The 26,513-nt window shown below is 40.3% G+C and overlaps 1 protein-coding gene across 1 annotated transcript in view; it reads left to right on the top strand.

The window, feature by feature from the left end:
- SPTBN1 (spectrin beta, non-erythrocytic 1) overlaps positions 1 to 26,513 on the top strand; it is a 201,031-nt gene that overhangs the window by 121,587 nt on the left and 52,931 nt on the right. Inside the window, exons 4-17 of the mRNA XM_045008632.1 lie at positions 5,408 to 5,581; positions 7,013 to 7,104; positions 9,418 to 9,498; positions 10,405 to 10,520; positions 11,694 to 11,806; positions 12,415 to 12,602; positions 13,535 to 13,652; positions 15,452 to 15,610; positions 16,124 to 16,426; positions 17,510 to 17,663; positions 18,309 to 19,179; positions 19,296 to 19,433; positions 20,085 to 20,841; positions 21,075 to 21,277. Coding sequence (XP_044864567.1) covers positions 5,408 to 5,581; positions 7,013 to 7,104; positions 9,418 to 9,498; positions 10,405 to 10,520; positions 11,694 to 11,806; positions 12,415 to 12,602; positions 13,535 to 13,652; positions 15,452 to 15,610; positions 16,124 to 16,426; positions 17,510 to 17,663; positions 18,309 to 19,179; positions 19,296 to 19,433; positions 20,085 to 20,841; positions 21,075 to 21,277 — 3,467 coding nt within the window. The remainder of the gene's footprint in view (positions 1 to 5,407; positions 5,582 to 7,012; positions 7,105 to 9,417; positions 9,499 to 10,404; positions 10,521 to 11,693; positions 11,807 to 12,414; positions 12,603 to 13,534; positions 13,653 to 15,451; positions 15,611 to 16,123; positions 16,427 to 17,509; positions 17,664 to 18,308; positions 19,180 to 19,295; positions 19,434 to 20,084; positions 20,842 to 21,074; positions 21,278 to 26,513) is intronic.

The raw sequence follows: 26,513 nt of genomic DNA, 5'->3' as shown, positions 1-26,513 counted from the left end.
AAATTGGACATATGCCCCACAGTGCTGTGTTAGTACAGCAAAACTTGATATAGGGATTTCCAAATACTGTTTTATTATATCAACTCTGAGATGAATATAAGTACACTGTCCCAATATTCTATAATAGGAGTTAAATATACTATGTGTGTGTATTATATTTTGCTCGAAATAAATTCCTTTATGCTGAATAATTTATTTTAGTGTGGTATTAGTGTTGGATGTACTCACTGCAGACAGTGCTTATTCCAGATACTGTGTTCAATTGCGCTGGTGTAGCTGAGATCAGAGTTGGTCTTTATTGTAAAATTTAGACTCTTTCAGGTATCAAGTCTGCAAACCCTTCAGCGCAGTTTCATCCCTTAATTTCAGTTTAATTATTTGCTCTGAAGTGAGTTTTGATGTCACATATTACTTTATCTATGGGGAAACTCAAACCAGCCATGCAACTTTCTCTGTGTGGTGTTTTTTTTTTTTTTCTCACCAAGGTTTGAAAAATGGATGTTGTATTCAAATAGAACAGTATTTCCCAAACTTGGGATGCTGCTTGTATAAGGAAAGCCACTGGCTGGCTGGGCCGGTTTGTTTACCTGCCGCATCCACAGGTCCGGCTGATTGCGGCTCCCACTGGCCGCAGTTTGCAGCTCCAGGCCAATGGGAGCTGCTGGAAGCAGTGTGGGCCGAGGGACATACTGGCCACCACTTCCAGCATCTCCCATTGGCCTGGAGCAGTGAATTGCGGCCAGTGGGAGCCACGATCGGCCGAACCTGTGGACGCGGCAGGTAAACAAACTGGCCCGGCCCACCAGGGGCTTTCCTTACACAAGCGGCGTCCCAAGTTTGGGAACCACTGAAATAGAACATATGCTGTTATATTGGGAGTAATAGTGCCAAGCCAGCAGCATTTTCCTAGTGAGAATGTTAAATCTGTGGTTACATCACCATTAAAATAGCATAGTAGTGGTTTGCAACACTACTACAAATTCTTATTTTAGCACTGTTATCTCAGCTTTAGAATGTGAGTACACTAACCTTTGTTTAACAGCACATTCTAGCATGCCTTCCACTGCAAACACAGATATAGATAAGGTAATTCATGAAACTTTGAGACAGTTATGCACAGTGGCTTACTTGCTGTACTTACTTGACTGTTGCTCTTTGTAATTACCTTTATTTTTTATTTGCTATTAACTGGCACAGTGTGTTTAGTGCTCCATAAGACCCAGATATCGAGACAATCTCTGCTCAAAAAAACTTACCATCTAGAGAGCAAACCTAGAAAGTCAGGACAACTGGGATAACTAGAGACAGAATCTATCTATGTTACTTTTAAATTTTAAATGCAATTAATAATCATTCAATAAAATATATAACAACCTTACACTCCTGTTACAAATTCTCGCCCTCATTCTGCAACACGGAAGAATAGTCCAGTGGAAGAACTGTCCAGTGGTTAGGACACTATCCTGGGATGCAGAAGAGCAGAGTTTACTGCCATGTCAAAGACTTCCTGTTTGCCCGTGAGCAAGTCACTGAGGCCTAAATTTTCAAAAAAGGTGTGGTGATTTGGGATGCCCCAATCTTCAGGTGCCAAATTTATACATCTCTGAAAACCTTTGAGGTGTCTCAGGTTGGGAACCACAAAATTAAGGCACCCAAAATAACTTCAGTTATGACAACTCTTTAATAATCATTGCATCATGTTTACCTGAAGGTCAGACTCACTGGTCTATAATTCCTGGGATCACCCTAGTATCTTTTTAAAATATAGGTACAATGTATACTACCCTCCAATCTTCAATAGACGTGATTTTCAGTCCAGTTTTCAGTCTAGATCTTATTACATAAAATCTTGAATATGCCAAGATTTTAGAAGCAACAAGACAGCATGCCAAAGTCCCACTGAGCAAAGTGGGAAAGAATCCAGTCAGGATGAAAAAAAAATGGTAATTTTGGTTTCACATACTGTTAACCAGCTTCTCCCAAATAGAGAAATAAAGCTAAGTATTGTATGTTGCATAAAACAGAATTTAGCTCAGTTTCTTCTTTAATTAGATAACTGCTCAATAATTACTTCGGAATTTCTGAAAGTTCAAAGGTCAAGCCATTTAAACAGACCAAATCTCAAATCATCCTTGTAACTCTTTTTCAGAACCCTTTTCAAATTTTCAACATCTTTTTTGAACTGTGGGTGCAAGAAAAAACACAGTAGTCCTGTGATGGTCTCTCTAATGATGTATATGGAGGTAATATCACCTCCCTACTTCTACTTGATATTCCCCTGCATATGCAGCCATGCGTTCACCTTCTTAACTACAGTGTCACACTGAGAGCTCATGTTCAATTGATTGTCTACTATTAGCATTAATTATACTACCATCCTTTAACTTTTTTACTGATTGCATTTCATATTACCCTATCCATGAATTTGCCTGTGCTCAGTATCTGGCTAGCTGGCCTAAGTCATCCCATTTACCACTTTTAAGTTATTGATATGGCAATAGCTGTTTTCCAGTCATGTGAAACTTCCCCATTGTTCCAAGGTTGTTAAAATATCAATACTAATAATTCAGTGAGCTCCTCACCTGATCCTTGTAATACTTTTGTGTGCAAGTTATCTAATCTTGCAGATTTAAAACATTTAATTCTAATAGTTGCTCTTTAACATCCTCCCTAGTTACTGATGGAGTAGAAAGGATTTTATGGTCACTGTAAGATATGAATACATTATCAACTGGAAACACAGCAGATTTCAATCAAGTGATTACACCAGTTTATGCCAGTGTTGGAAAGTCCATCACACAGAGATTGTGACAGTAGAAAAGAATGTCATCCTCTCCTTTGCTACATAGAGAAAAACATCCTCTCTGATATAAAGGCCCAGGCTGGCTCTGGGAGATGCATTTTACACCACAGTGAGCTACCCTATGTGAATCTGGCCCAAAGCTTTTGAAAACCTTGGAATGACCAATCCCTTAGGCTCTCCGTTTGTCTCCGGAAGAGACGACACCTCCACCCAACCCCCCTCACACGGGCTATGGAACTATTTTTTTTAATTTAATTTTTGTTCATGATCAGGACATAGTTCTTAATAAAATGAAACAAGATAAGGAATGGTTTGAATGAGCTAAATACCCTTTGATGAATGAGGGATAGTGGACAGTTTCTTCTGCAGCCTGCCTCCTGGTGGACTTTCCACCATGGATTCTCTGTGCCTGAGATTAAACTGGCAGACATCAGTGAAATGCTGGGCTGAATCCTGCCAGTCAAAAAGTGCAGTCGGGGTCAGTTAGACACTGTGGACTTTGTCCATTTTATTAATCTGAGTGGTCCTCTGGGTCTAACTCATTCAGATTTATTATGTCTTCTTGTATTTCACATGAAATCTGTGTTTAGGAGTCAGAAAGTCTTGCCTATAATTTGCCTTCTTTGAAGGTTATATTTCCTGTATTCTTATTTTTGGGATATGTGTTCAACTGTAGTTTGGGAACAAAGTCTCAGAAACTAATTAACTAATTTGTTCTATAAAACACCTCTGTGAGTATGTTGTTTTGATTTAGGAATTTCTGTCACTATTAGCCAAATGACACATTTTCCCTGTAATTGTCTTGAGACATTAGTGTCCAGTTCTGTTCCCATTTAGGTAAATGATATGACTCCTACTGAGTTGAATGAGAATAGCATCTGGTCCTTAATTACCTGTTAGAAATCTTCAAGATAGCACCAGTATACTTTTTGTGGAAGCTTCACAATAAGGTCTGCATGCACCTTGTGTAAACTGTAAATGTGAGATCTTGTGTACACTAAAGCCTGCTCTGACAGTGTGTGGAAGCCTCAGAGTGGAAATGTAATTTCTGCCCACTTTGAGGGCCTGTTACATAGCCAGGGTGGTGTAAAGTAGCCATCATGTAAGTGAGAATCAGGTCCCTGGAAATTTACGCCCTGGATCAGAATTAATGCTGACTTAGGCCACGCTGCCCCCAAAAGAGAACTTGTGGTCACAGAAATTTGAAGTGAAACCAGTGACTGCTGACACTTCAGTGTCCTTAAGCGTATCTTTTTAGCAAAGCGTTTCATGTTTATTACTGAGGTTGTTCAGGCCATTGTTCCTAGGATACATAACAGAAATCTGGCTGAGACCTTCTATCTCCTGAGTACAGTCTGAAGAAAAGATTTTGCCTGAGCTATTTCCGTGGCCAGTTAATTACAGTCACTGAATAAAACAAAGAAAACTGCGTGGATTAGCGTTTTGTCAGTGAGCACCAAACTTCATATTCACCTGCAATGTTTGTCTACAGAACAAAGTTTCTTTAATTTATTCTGTTTTATACCTGACTTTCAAGTGATATTATTGCGTTCATAGTTTTGCCTGGTTACATTGATCAAAAATGTTACTTTCACATTGCTGTCTTCCTTTTTTTTTCTCTTAAAGAAATCAGTTGGAATAAATGTATTCTGCTATTTTGAGAAAATCTGCCTGTCTTTAAGGGTTAAAGAACTTTTGAAATTTCCTTTTCATTGTGCTTCATCGGTTTGTTTAGGGACCAAATCTGAGCTGCCTTTAAAAGAGTTAAATGTTGGCAGGAGATGTCCTCTGGAGTTAATCATTTCTCTTTATTGTGTTCATGCATTGGTGAGCTTGCTTATTTAATATATTTCCCAATGCAGCAAATATTACTCTAAAAACAAATCTGGCTGACGGGTAGAGAAAGGAGTGTGTCAGTAAAACATACCATTATACACACCCAGCAAAATCACTAGTCTTTCAGATAGCAAATGAAGGTAGTGGATTGAAAAGGGTGAAAGGAGGATGGTGGCAGCGTATTTTGACTGGGAGGTAGAATGAAATTTCCTTCACGTCGGCTTCAGAGGCTTGATCACGTTCTCAGTGAAGATGTTCACTTTCACTCCTTAAATCGGCCAAATTATCCTCAATCATCTCTGGGTGTGGTAACCAGTGGCACTTTATCTGGTTCCATAAGCAGACATTATCAGTTGGTTGGGGATGCACTGGTCCTCTGACTGGTTTGGATACATGTTTCAGCCAGAGATGACCACACAGCAACATTATCCTTTTAAAAATGAGTTTTACAAGGAAAACAATTTAAAGAAAGAAGTAAATAAACCTATTCTCTCAAGGAAGAAATGCTTACCTCAGATTGAAAGGGATTCATGTGGGTCAAAGCCTGAGATGAGGCTTAGCCCCTAAAATGGTGTGTTACCACAGATCATGAATTGTGTTTTTAATTTTGTCATCAGCGTTAAATCCCATCTGGAGAGCAAATACATAATATTGCCAGACAGAGAATGGAAATTGTAGATGACTGCACCTGTTTAGACTGAGTGGTTGAGAAGCAATTTTTGCAGTTTCAGTAATATCTTTTTTCCCTGTCTGTGTTTTGCCTTGTAGCCCAAACCAACCAAGGGAAGGATGCGCATCCATTGTTTGGAGAATGTTGATAAAGCCCTCCAGTTTCTGAAAGAACAAAGAGTGCATCTAGAAAACATGGGATCCCATGATATTGTGGATGGGAATCACAGGCTGACTCTTGGCCTTATTTGGACCATTATTCTGAGATTCCAGGTAAACAAATTACTTTTGAGTTCTACATGTTTGTTCTCAGTGGGCCTGATCCTCCACCTTACTGGGGACCTCCTGAGAAGTGCTAAGTGCCCCTGACTGACTTCAAGGGGAGCGGAGGGTACTTAGTACTCAGCAGGACATGCTCAGGAGCTTACGGAAATGGACAGCAGCTTGCATGATTGATGCTTAAGTTGCGCTACTGATCCATAGCAGGAAGCGAATGAGAACTGTCAGCCTAGGTTTTCTGTCTATAATTCAGATACTATTTTCTAAAACATAGGTAAATACAAGGCGCAGAGAACAAACTAAACTATTTTATTTTCATTATCAGGGTATTTCAATATATGATGTGTAAACAATTAAAATCACTGCAAGTGATTTGTAGAGGTTTCACAGTTTAGTTGTAACCCATAGTGTAAATGTATAAAGCGTATTTCTCTTATCTTTCTACTCTTGACAGCCACAAAGTTGTTTAAAATCTTAATATTTTTGCCTTTTATGGCTTTACTTAAAACCATGCAAACAATGAGTGGGAGTATTTTTGGTTCTTTGAATATGTATGAAATACAGGAGAAAAGTTCCCATCTCAATGGAGTAGAATGTAATTTTGAAAAGTAAATGTCTCTTTAACTTTTAAACTGGTCTGAACTAACCGCTAACTCACAGTTAACTTTTATGGCAGTCACAGTGCTATTCCCTTTTGTTCCTTATATGTAAGGAAAAGATTTATTGTAAAATTTCTGTGTTCTACAGCTATCCTGATACGAAGTCAGTGTAAAATATAACATTGCAGTATATCCAGAAAGTCTGACATTTTCGAAGTAAAATATTTTTGGTTTACTTTGACTTTATGAGGCTAAAATTGTCAACTTGCCCATAGGTTACCATCTTTAAAAGTGAATAAAATTGTAGACTTCAGCACACTCGGTTGTGTTGCTTCTAAAGCCAAAATTCTAGTTCCACTGAACTCTGACAAACCACATTGTCTTCTAAGTACCCGGGATCTGTCCCTAAGGTTTCCATCTCACAAGATGCTGAGTGCTGCCTGTAGGCATTGAGCGTCCTCAACTCCCACTGAAATGAGTTGAGAGTACTCAGAATGTTGCAGGAAGCACAGAAAACCTTGCAAGATTAGGCCATAGCTTTGTATAAAACAGAGTTTGTTTTGACAATTTGAATCGGATGTTTCTGGTGAATTTTAAATTGTTTGTCCATGGAATTTTAAAAATACCTTATGGTAAGTTAAAGGCAAAAGAACCTGTTCATCTTATTTTTCTTCAAAGTGAATGAATATAAATGATTTGTGCATTGCTGCTCTTCTGCGTTGCTGTTCCTTGGTTTTCTGTGTTGCTTTTGCTCTGGTATTAATTTATTTTATTTATTTGGAAATGTGCATAATTGATTTCATTAAAACTGATTTGTGACTTTTAGATCCAAGATATCAGTGTCGAAACTGAAGACAACAAAGAGAAGAAATCTGCTAAGGATGCTTTGCTCCTATGGTGCCAGATGAAGACAGCTGGGTGAGTGTGGATTAAAAGATTATCTGAAAAACTCTTCTTACAGCATTCTGAGTTTTCACTGAAATTGTTTTAAATGTATAAACACATATCTTCCCTTAAGTGGATTGAACTAAGACAAGGTAATCAACAGAAATGGACGAATTAATATGAAAAGCTTATATTTACAAGTCAGTGAACTCTGGCTTACTTATGTTTCTTTCATGTGTTCCTACTTGCTAAATATCAGAATCTGAGAATTCAGGAAAGGTTACTAGCTCAACACCCCCTTTCCTTTTTTTTTTTTTTTTTATAATTGAAGATATCTTATCTCCTAGAACTGGAAGGGACCTTGAAAGGTCGTTGAGTCCAGCCCCCTGCCTTCACTAGCAGGACCAAGTATTGATTTTTGCCCCAGATCCCTAAGTGGCCCCCTCAAGGATTGAACTCACAACCCTGGGTTTAGCAGGCCAATGCTCAAACCACTGAGCTATCCCCCCCGCTTCATGTTGTGAGATTGTGATGACACTGAAGCATGTTTGTGACCAGATTTTTTCCCTTAATTTTTTATGAGGTCATAAATATATACAATAACTAGCATTTTAACTGTTTCAGAAACTTTGCCGCAAGTCTTCTCTGTGTTTTCAGTGGAATTTTGGGTCATTCAAAACAATGGTGTTCTGCTCATGGATCGTTGGATTATTATTGTGAGATTGACAAGATTCTGTGTTATATAATCTTGGGCTGCTGGTTCTTCATGTTTTGTTTTGGAAAATATACTAAGAACAAAGAGCTGTTTCCATGAAAGTCAGTGTCAGTTTCCCTTTCATTTCAGTGGGAGCAGGCCAAAGCGTAGGTAGTTGAAAATCAATGCAGTCTTTTTGAGTTTGTGTGTTTGTTGAGTAGGGTGTTCCGTATCTTTTCCTAGAATATCTTTGGAACACAAAGAACTTTGAATCTCGCTCTCCTTTCAAGGCAGACTCTCAGAAGACTCTAACATCTGAATAATATAATTTGCCCTCTTTCTGGTTGTGAGGTGGTTGTTGTGGGGTTGCATTTTGGGGCGGAGAAGTTGGGGGTTGTTTTTTTGTGGATGGCGTAGGCTGGGCAAAAGGATTTAATGAAACAAAGATGTTCATTGTAGTCTCAAAAGTGGTATAGTTCTGAGGACTACAATTCTAGTCTTCTGAAAGTCCTTCTAACCTGCAGAAATAGTGTGTCGCTTTTTATAGGAATTCAGTGTCATGCAATGGAATTCACCCTATGTAATGGAAAGAGTTTTAAAGGTCAAAGGACTGTAGCTTGTCTTGGTTAAATCTTGTAGTGTATGCTAAATTTTGGTGGATTTGGCCCACATGATATCTTTTGAGGGCTGCAAGGAAAAAGAGTATCAATGGGAAGACTGTTGCTGCTTCTCTGAAACAGACTTCTTGGTGTCCTGCTGCCTCTGAGGTAGCCACACACATTATTTAGTGCAGGTTTGAATTTGTTGGGCAATTAAAGTTTTGATTTCTTTCACATTCAGAAAGAAGGCTTACATAAACAGAAGTGCTTCCAAAATGCCTTTCACAAATAGTAGCCTTCTTGCTATTAACTGGCTATCCATTATTTATAGAAATCCACTATGTTTCTTTCCTTCATGAAACTTGAATGGATGTATAGCAAATTGAGCGCAGTTAAGTAATTCTAGCGAAACGTAGGCCTCCCTTTCAGAGAGTTCACCTGAACCAAAGTTTGCAAACAATTTGAACATTTTCCAGAAACTTTGAAAGTCCCTGAACCACTGATAAAATGAATCTTGAATCTGCTCAATCCATTAGGCACAAATTTGACCATCACACTCATAATCTTGAGCTCTTGGTTAAAAGCATTTGTGGGGAAAGGTCATTCCTCTTAAACTTTCTGTTCTGCTTCTCCAGCAGTTCCTATCCCTCTCTGATATTTAATATTTCAAGTACTCCAAAATAATAATTTTTCAGCTGTTGAGTCAAGAAGTGACTTCAGACTTGAAGAGATCGGAACAATACAGACTGCAGACTTGGCACCAAAAATTAAAATTACTTTTCTAGCTTTTTAAAAAAAATTGGTGGTTATCACACACGTAGAATGTATATCTTTTCTTTTAGTGTTACAAGGAAAACTGAGATGTTCTTGCCTCTTGCTATTGACATGATTAGAAAACAGTTATTATGATTGTGAAACTTTAGTAGCTGGTTGATAACATCTCTCCCTTATGTTCTAATTGTCATTCCTGCAACCAGTTTCCATTGACGTATATGCAAGGCCAGAGCAGGAATGCTATATTGATTATGCTCTTTCTGGTTTTTGTTGTGTCAGTTATCCCAATGTCAACATTCACAACTTTACAACTAGCTGGAGGGATGGGATGGCTTTCAACGCACTAATCCACAAACACAGGTATGTCCTTAGGATATTCTTTATAGATTTAGAAAGATGAAACTTTTGCTGTGTACTCACAATTTTGTAGTGTAGTAGTTTGCTGTTTGATTTTTAAATCTGTGGGAGTTGAAGATGGGTTGCAAGAACATTGCAGAGTCCCATGGGCGAAAGATGCAGCAAAATAATCAGACTATTGTAGCTCTTCATGTCACTGCCAGTTCACCCCAGTGCTAGTGGCTGGCGTTGCACATCAAAATGGCTACATTTGTATTCAGGTGTATAAATCATACATATGTGATTGTATCACTTTTGTGATTGACTACCTTCCTTGCAATGTCCATGCAGTACCTAAGTAAACAGTTACTCTTTAGGAATCACATGTGCTACCCTTACTTATGCTGACTAGCACCATTGAATTCAATGGGGGGCTACTTGTGTAGTATGGTGATGCTCTGTGTTAGTAAGTGGCAGAATTTGGCCCTAGGTTAAATGTTCATTAGGAGCTAAACTATACCACTTGTACTCACATTGGTGACTACTTGCACAAGTAGGTGCTCACGAATGTGAGTAAAGGCTGCACAAGCCTGGCTGTAGATTATTTGTTTTTTCTTATTCACTTAAGTCACATTCATTCCTGGTAAATTATCCCCATTTTTATCATGGGCCAGATTGTGCTACACTGGCATATACTGTGAGGTACCTTATTCCTTCAGTGTCCCATTGAAAGGGGTACGACTACTTGAGAAGTAAAGTATTGGACAGTATGAGAAAAGGTGTTAGAATCTGATCCAAATTCATCCCTGGTGAATTTGGCTCCATAGGTCACCACTGCTATTTTGGGTGTCTCGGATTTATTTTTATTCATTCATTTTAAAGTAACATGCATGTATATTGCGGAAATCAAGGAATTTTCTTATTTTTTAGGCCTGATCTGATTGATTTTGACAAGCTGAAGAAATCAAATGCACACTACAATCTGCAGAATGCTTTTAACCTGGCAGAGCAACACCTTGGTCTCACTAAGCTTCTGGACCCAGAGGGTAAGAATTCCTATCCTTACAGCATTGACTGGCTGTATGTGGAGGAATGGCATTCCTTTTTTACAACCCTCCATGCCCCAAGGTGATGTTTTGTGGCAGACTTTTGTGCTGAAGGGCAACTGGATGCAGCTCTCTCTCCTATCAGTACCACTCCCTGCATTTTCCTGAGGAGGAGTAGGTAGGACATCAGAGAGAAGCTCGAGATGTTCCCTTCCACAAGGGACCTTCAATCCCAGTTCCCTTCATTCCCAGTCAAGGATCCCAGGACTTGAGCTCTCATTCTCTCATGTGGCAGTGTTTTGCTGTAAATAGACCACCATGCTGGCCTTGTATATAAAACATACGAACATCCCAGTGAAGAAGCATCTCTATCATCTGTACGGTAAAACTTTTTCTTTAAGCTAAAATATAGATGACACATTCTTCATAGAATTGTTAGCAGCATTTTTTCAGCCAACAAATGAGTATTAGTGTTCATGTGCAGCATATAGTTTTAAGTGAAGGTAACATTAGAATAGGGAGCTTTAGTGTCACAGGACAGATAAAGGTCATGTTGTCACTGGGCAAGTTTCTTCTCGCTGACTTTCCAATACATCAGCACTTCTGCAAGGACAGGAAATAATTTACTCTCCCTCTGCACTCATTAAAGGATTCTCCTGAACAAATATCCAACTGGGTTTGCTTGCCTTTGTGAATTCTAAATATGACTGTGGGTGACAGTCTATAGCTCCGTGGTGCTGGACGTTGGAATTTCCTCTCTGTAATACTATCATAACATCATTCTTCTAAGCGTTTGACAAACATTGTGCCTCGCAACATCCCTGTGAAGATAGGTAAATATCAGCCTCTCACAGCAGAGGTTGGAATAGAACCAAAAGGTCATGACTCCCTGTCCTTTATTTCAATCACAGTTTGCATTCTGTAAGCCTAACACAAAATATAGCACTTAGTAGCCATGGAGTTCTATACTTGCCACTACCAAAGAATTTGAGTCTAACTCAGAAGCACTAAATGTATTTTAGTTTAGGCACATAAGGCTAGACTTCAGATGAAAGCTGAAAGGCCACTTAACCCACATCTCTGAGTCTTATGTAGTGGATTGTCAGCACTGTATGCATTGTTTCAAACCACATATCCCACAGTATACTAAAGTAACTCTTATTTGGTTTTCAGATATCAGTGTTGACCATCCTGATGAAAAGTCAATTATCACCTATGTGGTGACATATTACCACTACTTTTCTAAGATGAAAGCATTAGCTGTTGAAGGAAAACGTATTGGAAAGGTTTGCAAGCTAAGATTTTATATGTGATGCAGCAAACTAAATACTCATTTCTAGTGAGCGCTTCAGTCCATTGTATATGTTAGCTTTTAATCATGGATGTGAACACTATATAGTCCTATAAAATATAGGAAGTGGTTAATCTTTCCTGATATTTCCATCCGTATCTTAACAAAAACCATTTAGCTGATATTTGATTTTGCTTGTTACCTTTATGTAGATGCGGCTTTCTCCTGCCCATTAACTGCTCCCCACCACCAAGAGTTTCTCTCTCCCCCTCTTTGCAGCCTTGAGGAGTCCCTTGTTTAAAAAAGCACATGTGCTTTCTCTCCCACTTTGCACAGCAGCCACCATCCTTGCACTTGAGACAGACTGAATGGGACTCCTTTCTCAGTCGATCAATCACCACATCCTGCCCCTCAATTTGCCTGGGGTCATGGGAATTCACTGCAAAGCAGTCCAGGGTCCCCACTCCTCAGTTATCCTATCCCCTCTTATACTCCGGAATTAGCCTGTCCCCCTGTACAGTCTCTTTTACATAGATGTAGGATTGAAATGCGTCTGAACTGGTCTGGCCTTGTTCCTCAGTTGTTTTGTGCTGCTTGTTACAGGTGCTTGACAATGCTATTGAAACAGAGAAAATGATTGAAAAATATGAATCGCTGGCTTCTGACCTTCTTGAGTGGATTGAACAAACTATTATCATCCTGAACAATCGCAAATTTGCCAACTCGCTGGTTGGTGTGCAACAGCAGCTACAGGCATTCAACACTTACCGCACAGTGGAGAAACCACCCAAGTAAACTCAATCACTCTGCTTTTGTTTTTTATTAATCTCATTTTAAGAAAATAGCTTAAAAACCTTCTACTTAGTCCTGATCTTTATCACTCAAGAGTGGCTTATTCCTTTTCACTCACCCACACACACAGTAGAACAAGAAAATACTATGCCATTTGCAAGATCTCAGAAGTGAGGAGATAATGCCTCACAGCAACTACTCATAACTACTCATAGTAATGTACAACAAGGAGCTATAGCATATCATTATCAGACAATAATGCCGCATTTATGCATGTCAGCACTGTATAATACAAGTACACAGCTAATAATAGGATTTCATTGTTTATCCCAGATCAAGAGCAAGTGTCTGTGGTTTTACAAAACATAACTTTGAATGCTAAAAGCTGATGTAACAAGAAACTAAGTCTCTCTAGTTCTGTAAACTGCCATGCAATGTTAAGACCCTATAAATATGTATTATCTGTTAATGCAGTTTTCATTAATAATAATCACCATCCAGATGCATTACAGTTGCGGTTGGTAAAATGAGTGTATTTTCTAAGAAGTGTTCTAAAGGTCTGATTCAAAAGAAAGAGTCTCATTGACTTCAATGAGCTTTGGATCTAGCCTTAAATTCCTGTGTCAGTAGATTAACTAGGTCAGTTCATGAAATAAAAAATCTGCCTCCCCCCTCCCCGAGGGATTTCAATATAGAAAAATAAATCGGCTGACTTTGTGCAAGCATTGTGGCATTTGAACCAGTTGGTTCTCGTGGGCACTACTCCCGTCCTTCCTGCTTTCACACAGAATGAAACAGAAAAAAAGGACCAATAATAATTGTATTACTGAGCTATGGACAACGTCAGTCCTTCAAGAAAGCACACTTCAGTTCATTAGAAGTGATGAAATACTCATTTTAACCCTGTTTTCTTTTGGGAATATCTGTCTAGATTTACAGAAAAAGGAAACTTAGAAGTACTGCTTTTCACCATCCAAAGCAAAATGAGGGCTAACAATCAGAAAGTGTACATGCCACGGGAGGGCAAACTCATCTCGGACATTAACAAGGTGAAAGCATAAACTCTGTTTTTTCAGCTCCTTATGTGCATCTCAAATGTTTCTTTTCTTTTAATCTTACTTCCAGCTTGCTAGGGAGAAAACTGTCCCCCGCACCAACCCCACAACCCCTGGCTTGACTCAGGGGATCCTAGAGGATTGAGGGGGTAGAATGACATTTCTTGCCGGCCACACTGGGTAACCACTAATAATGTAGCCTCAAGGCTGCAGCAGCATCTGCAGCACTTGCATACGCTCTCTCTGCTGGGGGAAATGGTGACTGGTGTTGTGTACCTGTGGATCCACTGGCCTTGCCCTGCTTTTTGCTAGTCCCGCCCCTTAGAACTCACTGGATATAGCTACAGAGCAGCTGTGATTGTGCTTCCCAGTGCGGGTAGACAGATACGCACTAGCTTGGCTCAAGCTGGCACGCTAAAAATAGTAGTGTGGCCCTGGCACTTGGGGCTAGCCACCTGCGTACAGGGGATTGTACTTGGGTGGCTAGCATCCCCAGCTGCTGTGTAGGAATGCCCTCTGAGAGAAAAGAGAAAAAACATTTAGTGATTTCTCCACCACCACCACCACCACCCGCCCCCCGCGCCTCCTAAGCCCCATTTTCCAATGCACTCTACCAGCCATCAAAGCCCCCTGGCAGCTAAAGCAGAACAGAGTTCCACACTGAATCAAGGGTCTTCCTTGGCCACAGAACAGGGAGCTGAATTTGCCCCGTAAGCTTCTCTGACCTAATGTCCACTATGCGAGAGAGTTAGGAAAGAAGGAGGTTTGTGTTTAGCCACTGGGAACAATCTTGTTGGTTCCCAGACAGGGTTTATACAACTAGCTGTTACTCAGCTACAGCTGGCTGAACAGCAACAGGTCTGACAAGATCTCTTGGGGATAACAAATAACTTCAAACTGTGAGCCTTCCTAATTTGCTTTTTATCATGCTTGGAATTCCCAGAGCAGCTGTTGCTGGTGTCTGCGTTTCGCTCTGCATCCGGGAGAGCAATAAACTGCACAACTCCCCTGTTTATGTTATGCTCCTGTGCCTGTAAAGGCCTAAAATACTTTGGTTTCAGGCAAAGTCACATCTGTTAGGATTTAGAGGAACCTAGGATAGTGTCTGATTAACTGGGGTATCTTTGTTTTTTTATGAGAAGGATCTGTAATGCTGATTAGCTTGATTTTAATTTGTAATTTTTATGGCAATAGCTTAATGTACTTGAACTGCTTTTTACTTTAAAAAAAAAAAAGATGTCATACAACAAAAGAAATAGACCCCAGTGTTCTGCTCTTTTTCTAAAAGTCAGATCTTAAAGATCTATGTCCAGGAATGGTTTAGGAGAGAGAAAACGTGTGAATCATATTTTCCCTCCCTAAAAGGGAAAGATTTTAGCTCTTTTGGGAAAAGATTAAACACACTTGCACATAAAATTCAAACCAATTGTTTTGCTTAAAAAAGTAAAACAGATTTAAAATAAATAAATAAAGGTCCTCACAACACTCCTGTGAGGTAGACAGGTTTTATACCCAGTTCATAGACAGGTAAATTGAGGAACTGAAAGTTTAAGTAGTTCTGCCTTGACCACACATTTGGCAGAGCTGGGTATAAAGCCTGACAGTCCTGTGGTCTTTCACTAAACAATATGGGCCAAATTCGTCCCTTATGTAACTGCTTTGGCCACAGTGAATTTACATCAGGAATTAATTTTGGTCCACAGTATTGATTTCATGCAAAGTTGATGTGATTTCTCAAAGTTCTTTAAAAATGTGAATCTAAAGAATATGATGCATTTTTTCCATCTCTTCAGGCCTGGGAAAGACTGGAAAAAGCTGAACATGAAAGAGAACTGGCACTGCGAAATGAGCTCATAAGACAAGAGAAACTGGAACAACTTGCACGCAGATTTGATCGCAAGGCAGCTATGAGAGAAACTTGGCTGAGTGAAAATCAACGACTGGTTTCTCAGGTGGTGCTTTCAGAACTATTTGTATGACTAAACTTATCACCGTGAGTAATTATGGGATACAGTTTCTGCGCGCAATGCGTGTTCCCTCCTTCATGCTTGGTGCCCTACAGTTTGTGCTGTGTGTGTGTTAGGCTCCCTCTGAACTAATTTGGCAAGTCTGTACTCAGTAGAAAATCATGCAGGAATGTCTCCCCAATATTCACTATTTCCATGAAATGGTAGAACCAAGTAAATGGCTAGCGAATTCAGTGGAATTACACCAGGGATGAACTTGATTCATTGACATTAGAGACAGAAAATGCCTATAAGGTCCCCTTGCCGCAAGGCCAATTCATGATTTTCCCAATAGTATATCTGCTGTTTTTATCAATGGATGTATTTTCAGAGTATTTTGAAGCCACAGTTGTTAGCAAATTTGTTTTGAATAATCAAAAGTAACATTACACAGCTTTGTTTGAGCAATCGCATTTTTGATGCACAGGCATTACTAAAATGAATTCTGTGCATTTACAGGATAACTTTGGTTTTGACCTTCCAGCCGTGGAGGCTGCCACTAAAAAGCACGAGGCCATTGAAACAGACATTGCAGCATATGAAGAACGAGTCCAGGCGGTAGTTGCTGTTGCAAAGGAACTTGAGACTGAGAATTACCATGATATCAAACGCATCACCGCAAGAAAAGACAATGTTATACGCCTGTGGGAGTACTTGCTGGAGCTACTCAGGGCACGTAGACAAAGACTGGAGATGAACCTTGGTCTGCAAAAGATATTCCAGGAAATGCTTTATATTATGGATTGGATGGATGAAATGAAGGTAAATGTCACCAAGATAAGATGATGGCAGGAAACTGCTGCTGATTAAAGATTGTGCATGTCCTTTATCTGTTTGAATTATGTTTGTTTTAAACATAATGTCTCTATAACCAAATGTTCAAAAACAGGAGCTCCCCATTCACATACATCAATTCACTTCTTGATATACAATGCTGGACTCTTTAAAATATAAAATTAAAACAGCTACAAAAAACCCCAAGTCTCTCACCTTCTAAACAAAGTAATATTTTATTTTTGTTTGTCTCTGTCTGGGGAAGGCAGATTTACATTCACTACAGTACTCATTCTGGGCCAGACCCTTTACTCAGTGCACATGTGGGTGGAAGGGGATAAGGACCTCTCTTCCTCAGCTGTGCAGCTCCCATGAGGGCCAAGAAGACTTGCAGCTGCTGTGCTCAAGAGAACACACAAACTGCTTCCCACCTGTCTTTGGGCTGGGGAGGAGGGCAGGGCCAGGGCTCCATCCATTCTTCCTTGCCTGTTAGCCAGCAGAGCCGACTGGCTGTGCAGAGGAATGACACTGCACCCCCCCCCCCCCCCAAGGGCTGCAGTAGCTGTGTGCAGTGCCCGGGAACTAAGGGAGGCAGAACGTCTCCCAGTGCTCCCCTAGGCAATACAGCTCTGCACCCTCCCCAACACAAGACCGTTTCAATGGCACAATGAAGCCCTTTTTGTGTAATAGAGTTTTGAAAATATTGGCTGAAATATATTGTCACCAGTGTAAATTTGTAATGGCTCTATGTAAATTACTGGTATCACTCCAGTTTTAAACCAGTCTACTGAGAGCCGAACTTGGCCCATCATATGTAAATATTGCTCACTCTATGCTTATAAGTGGCGTAGAAGTGCTTTACTGGCTAAATAAAGAATTTTGAAAAAATGAAAACCCAGTCATGAAAATGCTACTTGATGCCTGGGGTCTTGTAACTGTAAAGGAGACCTTTGCCATATAGCCAGTTGCACTGTGGTGAGAATCTCTAGTTCTGTGCTTCTGGGAGGTGTGTGAAGTAGATTGTTTTAACAGTGACTATCTCAACACTTTTAACTTGCTTTCTTTGAGCAGGTGCTTCTGCTATCTCAAGACTATGGCAAGCATTTGTTAGGGGTAGAGGACCTGTTACAGAAACATGCACTAGTGGAGGCAGACATTGCTATTCAGGCTGAACGAGTGCGGGGAGTCAATGCGTCTGCTCAGAAATTTGCCACAGATGGAGATGGTAAGTTGTAGTTTTACATATGTATTAGGTTTGAAGAGCCAATAATTTTGGTTACATATTTATTGAGCTTTATTAGCCATATAATACACATTGGGCTAAATTCACCAGCATAAGTGGGCCCAACTCCATTGATTCAAGTTGGATTTACTTATGCCAGAGGTGAATTTGGCCGGTTTCCTTCTCAGAATTCATCAAGGCAATGTATTTTGCATGGCGTTTCACACTAGTAGCTAATAGCTGTTCCTTTTGCCTTACGATTTCCCATTTCACCTCTTTCTAATGGTTACAATTCAAGTTATTGGATCTGACTCTGATCTCATACACATTAATGTAAATCAAGAGGAATTTCACTAAGTTACACTAGAGTAAAATGTGCCTGTTTTTTATACTGCAGTTTTGCTCTTAAGTTCATCAGGGTAGTAAATCCAAAGTAATTTTTTTTTAAATTCACAGAGAATACTCAGGATTTACACACAAATTACTTAGAGTGAGGTTTGACCAGTATTCCCTTAAACACTGGTCTTTTACTGCACTCTGTTACTCTGTGATGGAGACCTACTAAGCAAGCATTAAGAGTCTGCGGTGCTCTGGCTTTACAGGTAAAAATAAGTGAATTTGAACTCTAATACATTTCTGTCTGAACAGGTTACAAACCATGTGATCCACAAGTGATCAGAGATCGTGTAGCTCATATGGAGTTTTGTTACCAAGAGCTGTGCCAGTTAGCAGCTGAACGCCAAGCTCGCTTGGAAGAGTCCAGGCGTCTGTGGAAATTCTTCTGGGAAATGGCAGAAGAAGAGGGCTGGATCAGAGAAAAGGAGCAGATCTTGTCATCTGATGACTATGGGAAGGACCTAACTAGCATTGTCCGTCTCTTGAGCAAGCATAAGGCGTTTGAAGATGAAATGAGTGGCCGTAGTGGCAACTTCCAGCAGGCAATAAAAGAAGGTGAAGGTATGATTGCTGAGGAGCACTTTGGGTCTGAAAAAATTAGAGAGAGAATAAAGGATATGCGAGAGCAATGGGCTAACCTGGAGGAGCTGTCTGCCATTAGGAAGAAACGCCTGGAGGAAGCCTCTCTTCTTCATCAGTTCCAAGCTGATGCTGATGATATTGATGCATGGATGTTGGACATCCTCAAAATTGTCTCCAGCAATGATGTTGGCCATGATGAGTATTCTACTCAGTCCTTGGTCAAGAAACACAAAGATGTTGCTGAAGAGATTGCAAACTATAGGCCAACCATTGACTCACTGCATGAACAAGCAAAAGCTCTGCCTCAGGAACATGCCGAATCTCCAGATGTTCAAGGCAGGTTGTCTGGAATAGAGGAAAGATACAAAGAGGTCGCTGAACTGACACGGCTCCGTAAACAGGCTCTGCAAGATACCCTTGCTCTGTATAAGATGTTCAGTGAAGCAGATGCTTGTGAACTTTGGATTGATGAAAAGGAGCAGTGGCTTAACAATATGCAGATTCCAGAGAAGCTTGAAGACCTGGAAGTGATCCAACACAGGTGAGAATAGAATTGCGAGGAGGTCTTGTTGTACATCAGCTACCTGTGTGCCTCACTCTAGTCTTATCTTGTCTGTGACTGAGGGTTCCCAATGCCTTTGTGATTTTTTTTTTCAGATTTGAAAGCTTAGAACCAGAAATGAACAATCAGGCATCCCGTGTTGCAGTGGTAAATCAAATTGCTAGACAGCTGATGCACAGTGGTCATCCAAGTGAAAAGGAGATCAAGGCTCAGCAAGACAAACTCAACACAAGGTGGGTTAATGACGGACGACATGTGGAAACCTGAGATTAGAGGAGATGGGTAGCATTGTTTCTTTTGTGTTTCTGTATATTTTATATGTATGTTTTTGAAACTGTCAGGGTCTGATTTTCACCTAGTGAAAACTGATGTTCTGTTTTTTTTTTTTAAAATTCTGCCTCTCTCTTAGGGCCTGATTCAAAGCCAGATTTGTTCCATTGACATCAATGGACTCTGAATTAGGCCCTTAGTACTGTAGCTATAAATCTGTGATAATATGAAGACTTACTGTACTAAATATTTTGTTGTAAAAATAAACTGGAACAGCATATTTTACAAACCTGTCTTAGATTCTTAGTTCTAGTCTTCATGTGCATTCGCACCCCATGCAGAAAATCCAGAGAGTTAGAGTGTAACCCGCAGAAAATATTTGACCCTGCAAAAAGTGAAAATGTTGAGATCCAGTCCGTTGCTGTCTGGTGTTTTCTAGTATACACTGTAGCTCACTGTGGGGGGGGAGGGGAAACAAAAACAAAAAGAGGTTATTTAAAAGTTCAATAGGCTTACTTCAGCCATTTTCCTCATTCAGAAATGTTGACATTAGACTTTACCATTATTGTATATTACTCTCAGTTTCTCTGCTTTTCTCTCCTCCCCATTTTTAGATGGAGCCAGTTCAGAGAACTGGTGGACAGAAAGAAAGATGCTCTTATCTCTGCTCTAAGTATCCAGAATTACCACCTTGAGTGTAATGAAACCAAATCCTGGATCAGGGAAAAGACCAAAGTAATTGAATCCACACAAGATCTGGGCAATGATCTGACTGGAGTAATGGCCCTTCAGAGGAAGTTGACGGGTATGGAACGTGATTTGGTAGCCATTGAGGCTAAGCTAAGTGACCTGCAAAAGGAGGCTGAAAAGTTGGAATCTGAACATCCTGACCAGGCTCAGGCCATCCTGTTGAGGCTTGCGGAAATCAGTGATGTGTGGGAAGAAATGAAAACCACCCTCAAGAACCGGGAAGAGTCCCTTGGAGAGGCAAGCAAACTACAGCAGTTTTTGCGTGACCTGGACGACTTCCAGTCCTGGCTATCCAGAACCCAGACTGCGATTGCCTCAGAGGATATGCCAAACACACTGACAGAGGCTGAAAAGCTGCTCACTCAGCATGAGAATATTAAGAACGAAATCAACAATTATGAGGAAGACTACCAGAAAATGAGAGACATGGGCGAGATGGTAACCCAAGGACAAACTGATGCACAGTATATGTTCTTACGCCAGCGCCTGCAGGCTTTGGACACTGGGTGGAATGAGCTTCACAAAATGTGGGAGAATAGGCAAAACCTCCTTTCACAGTCTCATGCCTACCAGCTGTTTCTCAGAGACACTAAGCAAGCTGAAGCATTTCTTAATAACCAGGTAAGTGGACAGTAATTTAGTTCCTTAATCTCACACAAATTCACACCACTTATTGCAGTCGCCTAGCTAAAGAGATCAAGCTTTTTTCACAAAAATGATCTTTTGCGTCAAGTTGATATCTACCAGTTCTTGGCAAACACTCTCGCGTTCACGGTATGGGGAAGCTCTCTCTGTCAAGCAAATAGCAGTTAACATGTCTTATGCTTTTTTGTCTGATATATTTTTCTTAAAAGGAGTATGTTTTGGCCCATACTGAAATGCCCACTACCTTGGAAGGAGCAGAAGCTGCTATTAGAAAACAGGAGGATTTCATGACCACAATGGATGCCAATGAGGAAAAGCTCAATGCAGTTGTAGAAACTGGCAGAAGGCTCTTTAGCGATGGGAACATTAACTCTGACAAGATCCAAGAGAAAGTGGACTCTATTGATGACAGGTAAAGTTTGCTAAGAGTTTTAGTAACTGTTGTGCATCAGACTTCCCAGCCTGCTCACCCAGAACTTGATTTCTTTTCTGAATTTGCCTTTATCCTTTGGACTGTGGAGATTTCCTAGCGTGAAGCACTGGTACCAGTTGGATTAGTACTGAGATGTAGAAAATCCCAGCTCCTAGGAGCAAGGAATTAAGATGAAGTATACTGGAAAGTGGGTTTGCTTCTCTCTCTTACATCAGTGTAAACAGGGAAGAACTCTACTGGACTCAGTAGAGTTACACCAGTGCGAAGCTGACCTAAGTGACCTGAAACTCAACCACTGTATGTTTTAATCCAGTTTTCTTGTAGATGGTTAAGGCAAAGGGATGTATCAGAAAATCCGAATATGGTATGTTTTCTTTGTCTTATAAAAACATTAGGAACCAGAATGCTTCAAAAATGAGATGGGCTAATCGTAATCAAATATGACCTTTGCCTCCTTCTGGAGACATTTGAAATAGTGAGCTAAAAGTAGGATTTGGCTGTGAAACAGTTGCTATTTCATTGTATCATAGCATTCATAGACTGTTTATATTATGAATTGAGGGAGCCTTAGAACTAGCCTTCCCTGGTTCCACAAGTCTAAAGTTCCCTGCTATCACCTGGCTAATTTAATTAGATTAATGTATTCCTGTCCTTCTCCAAAGAAGGAAGGTGGCTCCTCTGGAGTGCAAGTGAAATTGTACCTGTCCTACCCACTTGGCTTTGATCACGATTCCCAAGGTATAACAGAGGTTCCCTGCCCCTTTTTATGAAATCAGATTAGAAAACATTGGTTAAAATGTCCCTCTCATCCTAAAACAGGCTATTTTTTTGTCCTTATTGCTGGGACGTGGCAGCTGTAGGTTGTAAGCATTCTTCTTTTGTAAATTCAGAATGTTTAATTGTGATGAGAATGAACCTAATGCTTTTGATGCACTTTTATCCTTAGATCACAAAGCACAATAATAATAATAATAATTAACTTATGTAGAACCTTTATGCCAAATAATACTTTTGATCCTTATACCAGATACTCATCTTACTCTAATTACATAAGTTTCTCCTTCAGAGAAGCTCAGCAATAGCCAATTGCTCTTCTCTCCGAGGACGAACCTAAGTGAAGTACTGTAGGATATTCCATTTAGTCATTTGCCTTTCTTCTCTTTCCGGGTAAAGCAAATGCCTCTAGCCTGTATGCATTCTGCCTCAGTTATGGCCCACCAAGATGCCCTCACAGAGAAAGGCAGAATATTTCTGTTACCAGTGATTACCAGAGATCTCTTCAGAAGGATTCCTTTAGCCCTGCACGTTTCAGTGATCCTCTGTCTGACCAGGATGGAGTGGATATGGCTCCCTTTAGATCCCAGCAATGATGCTCCAATTGCCAGAAAGATGGGATCCCTTGAAAGTGACCTGAGGCTCAATTTCATTCCAGGGCCCAAGTGTGCTGACTCTGCAGAGCTTCGCACTCCTCCAGCAAAGAACCTGAACTGAGATACACAGCACAGTGGCCACTAGAATGGTCCTGCCCGCATGTCCTCGTACAAATATACGTCTCTGCTCTATGAGGGACTATTCAACTTCTCCTAGAAGACTCTGTTTATAATTAGGAAAGGCAATAACAGTACTAAATGTCACACTGCTGCCAAATTATCTTTTAATCAACACCAGGACACAGTGTATACCCAGTCAGCACCAGCACTGATTTCACTTTGTCTGCCTAGGCTTGAACAGTTACAACTATACAGTCTCTAGCAATGTAGGGATCTTGCTTCCATACTCTGTTTATTTCTGGCACGGTATATATTAGAGGAGAAGCAGAGGATGTATTGATGGCCTGGCACATTGGGCATTGGCATTACCACAGAATTTTAGAAGTTCCAGGCTTTCAACAACCCTCAAACGTCACTAACTCTCCTCAGGTGATGACTAGTTTTCATGAATACCTGCTTCTCATTCATGGCTCCTCCAGTAAGAGAAGTGGAAAATAAAAACCAATATTTGGAAACAAAGAACAAGGGATTTTTCTCTTAATAATAAGGCAATTGCGCAAGCTTCCCAACCTGCCTATGACAGCATCTTCTGTCTTGATTCTGACTTAGATTTTGCAAGCTAAGATTTTGTTTCTTAGGCAGAAATATAACATGATTTTTACACCATAGTTGCTATACTGCTTGAAAGGCCAGCACTAAATATATTATTAGCATGGGGATAGAAGTTCTTTCCTCCCACTCATCCATAGTAAACAAAGCAGGTAACCCCAAACTTTCCCTCCCCATCTTCTCTGATTTTCTCTCTCCTTCACCTTAGCTTTTTCCTTCCACTTGCTAAGGCAGGGAACTTGTCTTCTGGTCAGCCAGCCTTTTCCTACAACCTCTATCATTAAGGGTGGATCCAGGAACACAGAATCTTCTGGTCAGCTTCTCCCTGAAGCCCAGGCTATGGTAATAGGCAGCTGAAGTGTGGGGATATTCTAGGCCTGACTAAACCACTTTCCATTTCCTATGCTTCAAAGAAGTTCTCCCAAAACTCAGGGGTCTTGTTGTCAAGTGACTGTTTCCTGCAGTGGAAACCTCCTTGTTACCCCTTACCGTTTTATGGTACCCTAGATGGCTGCCTTGCAGACCTTAACTGCATGACATGGGCTGTACGTGTTCCTGCTTTGAATGCAAGGCAAATCCTAGACACTGTTTTTGATTCCATTTTACATCAACACATTTCCTCATTTCCAAAGCTATTTATGTGGAACACTACAAAAAACACCCAATGTTATACTATTAAGGAAATACGTGCAATTGCGGTTAAGTTTCTAAGAGCGATAAGCCTCAAAAACAAAGTGTAAGGGCTTGTCCTCACAACTGGGGAGATTGCCCCTGCTACAATTGATGCAGCGGGTTTCAATATACTAGACCCACTAAATCAATGACAGAGTGCTCTCTGGTCGACTCCGGTACTCCAGCTCCCCAAGAGTAAGATAAGTCAACTGGAGAGTGTCTCCCATCGACACAGCACAGTGAAGAGACTGGGGTAAGTCAACCTAAGCTATGTCGACTCCAGCTACATTATTCACATAGCTGGAGTAGTGTAACTTAGGTCAACTTACCCCAGTAGTGAAGACAAGCCCTAAGTTTTGAGTGTTGTGAGAATGTGTTTAAAGGAGACCTCTTGGTTTAACAGAAAGTATATCTCCCAGTCAGGCTCCATCTGGGTGTACAACGAAGAAATTGGGCTGTCGATTAATCACAGTTAACTCACGCAATTAACTCAAAAAAATTAACTGCGATTAAAAAAAATTAATTACACTGTTAAACTTATTGAAATTTATTAAATATTTATGGATGTTTTTTCTGTATTTTCAAATATATTGATTTCTATTACAACACAGAATACAAAGATGCTCCAAGGGCCAAATGCAGCAATGTGACATTTAGTACTGTTGCCTTTCCTAATTATAAACAAAGTCTTTTACAGTGCTCACTTTATATTATTATTTTTATTACAAATATTTACACTGTAAAAATGATGAACAAAAGAAATAGTATTTTTCAATTCACATCATACAAGTACTGTAGTGCAATCTCTTTATCGTGAAAGTGTAACTTACAAATGTAGATTTTTTTTTGTTACATAACTGCACTCAAAAACAAAACAATGTAAAACTTTAGAGTCTACAAGTCCACTCAGTCCTACTTCTTGTTCAGCCAATCACTAAGACAAACAAGTTTGTTTACCTTTACAGGAGATATTGCTGATTGCTTCTTGTTTACAATGTCACCTGAAAGTGAGAACAGGCCTTCGTATGGCATTGTTGTAGTCGGCATCACAAGGTATTTACATGCCAGATATGATAAACATTCATATGCCCCTTCATGCTTCGTCCACCATTCCAGAGGACATGCTTCCATGGTAATGATGCTCATTCAACAAAAATAAAAGCGTTAATTAAATTTGTGATTGAACGCATTGGGGGGATAATTGTATGTCTCCTGTTCAGTTTAACATGCATTCTGCCATATATTTCATGTTATAACAGTCTCAGATGATGACCCATTACATGTTCGTTTTAAGAACACTTTCACAGCAGATTTGACAAAATGCAAAGAAGGTACCAATGTGAGCTTTCAAAGGATAGCTACAGCACTCAACCCCAGGTTTAAGAATCTGAAGTGCTTTCCAACATTTGGGAGGGACAATGTGTGGAGAATGCTTTCAGATGTCTTAAAAGAGTAACACTCTGTGGAAACTACAGAACCAGAACCACCAAAAAATAAAATCAACTTTCTGCTGGTGGCATCTGACTTAGATGATGAAAATGAATATGCATCAGTCCACTCTGCTTTGGATCATTATCGAGCAGAACCCGTCATCAGCATGGATGCATGTCTTCTGGAATGGTGGTTGAAGCATGAAGGGACACATGAATCTTTAGCGCATCTGGCACATAAATATCTACGATAGTGCAATGCGAACATCTGTTCTCTCTTTCAGGTGACACTGTAAACAAGAAGCAGGCAGCATTATCTCATGCAAATTGTAACCAAACTTGTTTGTCTGACCAATTGGCTGAAATAGGACTGAGTGGACTTGTAGGTTCTAAAGTTTTACATTGTTTTATTTTTGAATGCAGTTATTTTTTGTACATAATTCTACATTTGTAAGTTCAATTTCATGATAAAGAGATTGCACTACAGCAGGGGTCCCAAACATGGTGCCTGTGGGCACCATGGCACCCGCCGGGGCATGGGCACCCGCCGTTGGGGGTTGGACTAGATGACCTCCTGAGGTCCCTTCCAACCCTGAGATTCTATGATCCATGTGTGCCTGCCTACTGGCCGCCTGACAAGCAGCCGCTGAAATGCCATCGAGAAGTGGGGATGTCAAGAAGTGTTACTGCCAAAATCCCACCAAATTTCGGTGGAGTTTCGGCGGTGACACGTCTTGACGTTGCCTTTCGGCACGGTGGCCTTTCGGCAGCTGCTTGTCCTGCAGCCACGGTCCTCGGCAGCTAGTCGTCCGGCGCCTGCCCCACAGAAAAGGTTGGGGACCACTGCACTACAGTACTTGTTTTAGGTGAATTGAAATACACTATTTCTTATGGTTTTTTTACAGTGCAAATATTTGTAATAAAAAATAAATATCAAGGGAGCACTGTACACTTTGTATTCTGTGTTGTAATTGAAATCAATACAGATGTAGAATGTTGAAGACATCCAAAAAT

The sequence above is a fragment of the Mauremys mutica genome, chromosome 3 (genome assembly GCF_020497125.1).
Source record: "Mauremys mutica isolate MM-2020 ecotype Southern chromosome 3, ASM2049712v1, whole genome shotgun sequence".
NCBI classification, from domain to species: Eukaryota; Metazoa; Chordata; order Testudines; family Geoemydidae; genus Mauremys; species Mauremys mutica.
This window is presented reverse-complemented; position numbering and strand designations above follow the sequence as displayed.